At 42.3% G+C, this 7,180-nt stretch overlaps 1 protein-coding gene across 1 annotated transcript; it reads right to left on the reverse strand.

Annotated features, from left to right (window-relative positions):
- Positions 1 to 260: 260 nt before the first annotated feature.
- On the reverse strand, positions 261 to 5,516 carry LOC112591930. The gene has a single exon (XM_025335879.1). It carries the CDS (start codon positions 5,514 to 5,516, stop codon positions 261 to 263), a length of 5,256 nt encoding a protein of 1,751 aa, XP_025191664.1.
- Positions 5,517 to 7,180: the final 1,664 nt, after the last annotated feature.

The following is a 7,180-nucleotide window of genomic DNA, read 5'->3' on the forward strand; positions in this document are numbered from 1 at the left end:
CAAATCTACAAAGATAAAATACACAAAATGATAGCACAATACAGTGAGGCATAAGGCCGAATAATAATTACTTATACAAAACATTAAATAGGAAAAAAAACAATACAGACACATAATTACGGTATAATAATTGATTATGGACTAAGAGGTGGATGGAGGGAACGGGAAAGATAACATTGGTTGTCGTCGCGCGAAGTCCCGTGCCACCACACATGGCGCGCTTTGGCGCGAACATCACCGCCCACTTTGAAGGAATCCCTTCAAGAGAGTGGAAGTGGGCAAAGCTTGACAGCTGGGCGTTTTAACTGTCCAGAAGTTGTGTCGACAGTGGCCACTCTGGAGATTCCATCTAAACCAGGATGAAGATCACGAATTCTTCCAGTTCGCCAACTAAGAGGATGTGTTGCTTCTTTGATGAGAACAAGTTCACCAACCCGAAGATCTTGATTTGGTGCAAACCATTTTTTCCGGACTTGAAGACTGCTAAGGTACTCGTTCTTCCATCGGGACCAAAAATGTCGGTGTAAATCGGTAATTAATCGCCATCGTTGATACTTTGACATCTTGATTGCGGTTAGAGTTGGATCTGGTAAAGACGTTGAAGGTTCTAACGTCAAAAAATGACTAGGTGTCAAAGCCTCAAAGTCATTTGGGTCATTGCTGAGTGCACATAATGGGCGAGAGTTTAAGGTGGCTTCAACTTGAGTGAGCAATGTCAGAAACTCCTCACTGGTTAGTTTGTGTGTACCGATTGATCGAAGAATTAGTGCTTTCGTGGATTTAACTCCAGCCTCCCACAGACCACCAAAATGTGGAGATGCTGGAGGATTGAAGTGCCACGTTATATGATGTTTGGCAAGGTGACGATGGACACTATCTTGAAATGTTTGTGAATATGTTAGGTCATGAAGAGGGTCCATCAAACGGGACGCACCAATAAAATTGGTCCCACAGTCGCTGTGCATTTCCTTAATAGGCCCACGTCTTGCCGAAAAACGAGTAAACGCCATTAAAAAACATTCTGTAGACAAGTCAGAGCTTAGTTCTAAATGGATTGCTTTGGTCGTAGTGCATACGAACAAACAGATGTACGCTAGACGTGGTACTGAGTTGCGATTACGAGGTTCCTTCAGCGAAACAGGACCCGCATAATCCACACCCGTGATGGAGAACGGTTTGACTTGTTGAACACGATAGCTTGGAAGACTGGCCATTTTCGGCTGAACGGAACGCGGTCTGATACGGAAACATGCGATGCAGAGTCGTATGCGAGATCGAATAAGTTTCCGAGCAGACGGTATCCAGAACTCGCGCTGTAGATGAGCTTGGAGTGCTATGGATCCTGGGTGTTTCAGTCTATGGTGATGATGATCAATAAGTAACACAGTTAAGCGATGATGACACGGCAACAGAAGTGGATGTTTGTGAGCATATGGCAAGTCAGCGTTCGTGAGACGTCCGCCCACTCGTAGAAGTCCTTGATCATCAACGAAAGGGTCCAATCTTCTAATGGCGGGAGAACAACGTAATCCTTTTTTTATATTTGAAATTTCATGGGAGTATGACGTTTGTTGAACATAAAACACTAAAGCTGCTAAAGCATGGGTTCGTTCATTCGCATCAATCAAGTGTGTGAATGGTGCTGACGGACGTGACTTAGATAGGCGAAGACAGTACGCTACGATATGTAGAACCTTATTTAAGGACGAGAACCGATATAGAAGGTCAGTAATTGCGCAATTGGTCGTGGTTAGAAGGACAGTACATTTTCGTGCTTCAATAGATGTATGATTATCTGTTGTAACTGAACTTGATACCGCAGAAGGCCAAGTATTAGACGACTCTAATAGATAAGCGGGTCCCGTCCACCATAGCGGATGAGCAGCAAGCTCGGATGGGAAAAGTCCGCGTGATGCACAATCAACCGGGTTTTGATGTGTAGGGACATGGTTCCAAATATCGGGTGACGTGAGCTCGTGAATTTGGCTAGTTCGATTTGCAACAAAAGTGGCCCAACGATGAGGAGACGACTGGATCCAAGCCAACGCGGTAGTTGAATCTGTCCAGGCATGGAGTGAATCAATAGTGATACGATTTGAGTAGGCATCGACGACGAACCGTAGGAGTTTGGCAGCTAGAACAGCTCCACATAGCTCAAGTCGTGGAATAGTGGACCTTTTAAGAGGTGCTACTTTCGATTTTCCTGTGACAAGGTGACAATAGACTGAGGTAGAAGTTTGCGTTCGGAGGTAGACGGCCGCTGCGTATCCTTTCTCCGAACTATCCGAAAAAGCGTGAAGTTGGATTGATGTGGCGTTTTCAAATGTGATTCGACGAGGTATCGAGACGTTTTCAATTGACATTAGCTCTGATTGATAGCGTGTCCACATTACAGCAATATCCTTTGGTACTTGATCATCCCATTTGATTCCAGCAATCCAAAGTTGCTGCATGACGTGTTTTGTCCAGAAGGTGAGTGGGGACAGCAAGCCTAACGGATCGAAGATCTTAGCAATTTCTGACAGGACTGTGCGTTTGGTAGGAATGGCGGTCGAAACAATCGCTTTGAACGAAAAATGATCAGCTAAAGGGTCCCACTTCAAACCTAGTACCTTTAAGTCTGAATGTTCACTACTGTCGAACAGAACAGATGGGGCTATGGCACGAGCGTCTTCTGGTACAGCTTGCAGAAGTTGACTATTATTACTGGCCCACTTTCGCAATTGAAATTGCGCCAGGCCACACAAATTTATTAGCTGAGTCTGGCATTCAAGAGCAGCTGCTGTTGAATTGGCTCCGGTTAGTATGTCATCAACAAAGGTGTCATTCAACAACACAGAGGCAGCTATCGGCCAGCTGGCACCATCTACCGTCGCTAGTTCGCGAACAGTGCGAAGTGCTTGGAACGGTGCAGCAGAGGTACCGTAAGTCACAGTACATAACCGATATTCCTCAAGTGGAGACGTGGATGAGAATCTCCACAGAATTCTCAAATAATCTCTGTCAGCAGGTCCGATGAGAATTTGGCGATACATCTGTTTGATATCAGCCATAAACAAGTATTTCCAAAGTCGAGCACGAAGGAGAACAATTTTTATATCAGGTTGCAGTTTAGGACCGGTGTACATACTGTCATTTAATGATATACCAGTTGACGTTTTTGCAGATGCATTGAACACAACCCTAAGCTTTGTAGTAAGGCTATCGGGTTTAAGTACACAGTGGTGAGGAATATAATAATGATATGGATTGCTTTGTTCAGACAAGGGAATCAATTCCATATGACCAGCTGTCAGGTAATCACGCATGAACTCAGCATACTGATCACGAAGGTCTTTGTTGCGGTTAAGTCGGCACTCGAGAGCCTTAAATCGTTGAATAGCTAACGTTTTGGAGTCACCAAGCAGTGGTCGTGGTCTCAAAAACGGAATAGTGACGACAAATCGGCCAGAACTAAGTCGAGTCGTGGTTGATTTATATATATCCTCAGCAGCAACGTCAGCAGGACTTAAGTGGTGAACGGTGGTTATCTCTTCAAGTTCCCAAAATTTTTTAATTGCCGAGTCAAGAGGTTCAGATACATTCATACACAGGGTGGTGATGGAAGAGCGATCATATACGTCTGTTGGACCCATGAGAACCCATCCGAACACAGTGTTCATTGCAAAGGGTTCTCCAATTTGACCCGTCCGCGTGCCATCAAGGAGAACTACCGGTAACAGGTCAGCTCCTAGTAACAAATCTATGGGACCGGGTGTATTATACGATGGGTCGGCCAATGACAAGCTGTTAATATGTTCCCAATGCCCAGACGTGACCGGAGTTTGAGGAGTTGGGCCAGTTATTCGAGGAACTATTGATACGTCAAGACAAAACGAAGGTGATTGTTGACCGGACGGAACCATCTTAATAGTACATTTACCCCGAACAACTGTAGAATCGGAATTAGCAAATGTAGTAACGCTGACAGAGGATTGAACTCTGCGAAGCATAAGAGCACAAACAGCTCTTTCCGTGATAAAGCTAGCTTGTGAACCAGAGTCTAACAACGCTCTTAACGCATGTCGCCGTCCATCAGCAGCATAGACTTCAACAACAGCTGTTGATAGTAGAACGATTTGCTGCGGTTGTCCACGAATAAGACATGATGTAGTAGCTACATGTGACCCAGCCACAGGCAAGGGCTCTGACGTTTTAATGGATAAAGTCGTTGATGATACTGGGGCTACCGAAATGGATGGACTAGCCGTAGAGTGAAAATGCAATAAAGAGTGATGACTTTTCTTACATGATTGGCATATATGTTTAGATGTGCATGACATTGCAGAATGCCCTGAACCAAGACAATTTATACATAATCGATGTGTCTTAGCGATGAGAAAACGTTCATTTGGAGCCTTTTCGATAAATAATTTACATTGTCGAATTGAGTGGAGCGCGTTACATAATTGACAGCTCTTTACAGGTGAAGTGTTGGTTGTTGTAGACAGAACTGCAGAAGATCCTAATACACGAGGTTTAGACGTTGGATTTTTATAGAACCGTTGAGGTTTTGCCACATTGTCGAGTTTGTCACACGAGGGAGAACCCGAGTAAATTTCAGCAGATCGCAAGTGGCTACGTAAAAAATCAACAATGTCAGTGAGTTGAGGAAAATAATTATCACCAACGACTAATTCCCACCGAGCACGCAGATCATAATTTAGATGTTTCTCGACTATATGTACAAGCAACGGGCTCCACTGTCGGGTCACATAGCCAAGGTTGTCTAAAGCAGCTGTGTGTTCCAGAAGTGTATTTATTTGAAATTTAATGGACGCAGCTTCGTTGGATTTGACACTTTGGCTAGCTAACAGAGCGTCAAGGTGGATGCGAGCTAAGTCCCGTTTGTTGCCGTATCGATCACTTAGGATTTTCCAAGCACTATTATAATTTGTTGACGTAAGAGGAAGATGCGAAATAAGTGATAACGGTTCTCCTGACAAGGATGTCTTTAAATACTCAAACCGTTCGACATCTGGCAAGTCTGGAGCATGAGACAAAATTGATTTAAAAAGATCCTCAAACCCTTGCCATTCAGTCAACACGCCAGAAAACACTGGGAATTTTCGTTTTGGTAGTTGAAAGGCCGACATGTTATTTATGTGATGTTGATTTGAAAATGAATTTGATGACACATCCAGTGGGGGTGATAATGAGAATTTATGTATATCCGCGAATGCAACCAGTTCATAATAATAATGGTCGAAAGACTCGATAAGTTTTTGACTCTCCGTATGATCGGTTACCTCAACAGGAGCTGTCGCAGAATTAAAAGCAGATTCCATACGTTCGATATCGTCTTCGACGGTATTTCGGAGGTTAGTCAGTTCAATCAACATTTTACCAATTTTAGCTCGCTTAGCCGCGTTGGTACGATCATTAGCAAAATCTACGGAAGCCTGAAGAAATGATTTTAATTTAATAACACAACGTACCACTCGCGATTTTGCATCAGCATAAGCAGTATTCGCCATGTTGTCTTATATTAACTGGTTCGATGTTATAATTAAATATAAACGTAGTAAATAGCAACTGTGTGAAGGAAACACTCGATGTCGTACGATAATTATAAAGATGTAGGTACTATATTTTTAATTACGACAATTGATTACTAACTTTGATTTAAGTGGAAAATATTTCAATTCACGGTTTTTACTAATAAATCCGCGTTCGAAGGACCAAAAAATGTGTGAGCGCCAGTAGTGAATAGTGGTAATTTATTATAATAGTAAAATAAAAACACAATAATATAAAATAATAATAATATTAATAATCAATTTAGTTTACCGGTCACAATGACGCGTGAACCGCAATTATAACAAAATACCTTTAATAGTAAACAATTGCCAGATTAAACATGTGCCGCGTGGCAACAAGGAACAAACAAAAAGAAATGCTGCTGGTGCTTCAATAACAATAAAAATTATGACCATAAGATGATTGAATAACCATTTATAACATTTTAGAAGAAAAAGCAAAAACAAACAGAAACAAACCGTACGAGCAATAATAGAAGATAATAAAGGGCGTTGGCCGCTAAATCACAACAAATCTACAAGATAAATACACCAAATGATAGCACAATACGGTGAGGCATAGGCCGAGATAATAGTGCCATACAAACATTAAATAGGAAAAACAATACAGACCACGCGATTACGGTATAGCGGTGTTATGGACTAAATTGGATGGAGGAACGGGAAGACAACATTGGTTGTCATCGGCGCGAGATCCCGTGCCACCACACATAGCGCGCTTTAGCGCGAACAGTAGTAATATATTATTATTATATATTAAATCGATTCTTGCCTAAATTTGGGCGCCCGCATACTATTTCTATAATAATATAAAAGAGAAATATATATATATATATATATTTATACCGCAGGTGTTTGACACTGGATTTGTTATTATTGATACTTTGTACACTTTGCTTGGGTAACCCTACTTTCTTCCGTTCAACCAAAAACGCGAATTCGTTGCCGCTAACCGCGAGTACTAAGTAGGAGCGGAACGGCGAACAATGTATGTTATAATTATAAAAAAATTATGTATAATAATTCAAAATAAAAATCTTACTACTCGAGAATTTTTGGGTACATCAGTAAAAGTTTAATTTTATAATATCGCATATATATATATATTATAAAGGAATCAAACATAAATCACAGTATAATTAATAGGTGAAAACTTAAAAATTAAAGAGATTAGATGTTTTTATGCTGTATGTTAGGGCCGATTATTTTACAGACAGTGGTGGAATTGGGTCCCAGTCCGCCCTAGCGGTAACCAACCTTCGCGGATCTCCATTAAATTGCCGGGTATCATGGATACAGATGACCACCACCAGGACCGCTACCGAAACCAACGTTTAATGCGGATCCGCATGCACCCATTGCCTATCCCACCAGCCGCAAACGGAACAGTATAGCTGAAACCGCGCACCGCGCGGTGCGTGCAAGCATTGTGGGGCCGCACTGGAACGGTATTGCCCAACCATCGGTTCGGAAAACCAAGTAGTCGGCAGTTAGTTGTCCCGCACTGCCATCACCACACTAATGCCAATCACCGCAATTATCAGCAGCCCACCGACGGCGATATAACCATCAAACGCGCGTCAACATGCCAGCGTCTTCGG

This window comes from Melanaphis sacchari, unplaced genomic scaffold (genome assembly GCF_002803265.2).
Source record: "Melanaphis sacchari strain LSU unplaced genomic scaffold, SCAv2.0 Contig1489_pilon_pilon, whole genome shotgun sequence".
In the NCBI taxonomy this organism is placed as follows: domain Eukaryota; kingdom Metazoa; phylum Arthropoda; class Insecta; order Hemiptera; family Aphididae; genus Melanaphis; species Melanaphis sacchari.

What these genes read in the sequence shown, in the direction of transcription:
- LOC112591930 (XM_025335879.1), bottom strand. Translation starts at nt 5,516, where the DNA reads ATGGCGAATACTGCTTATGCTGATGCAAAATCGCGAGTGGTACGTTGT.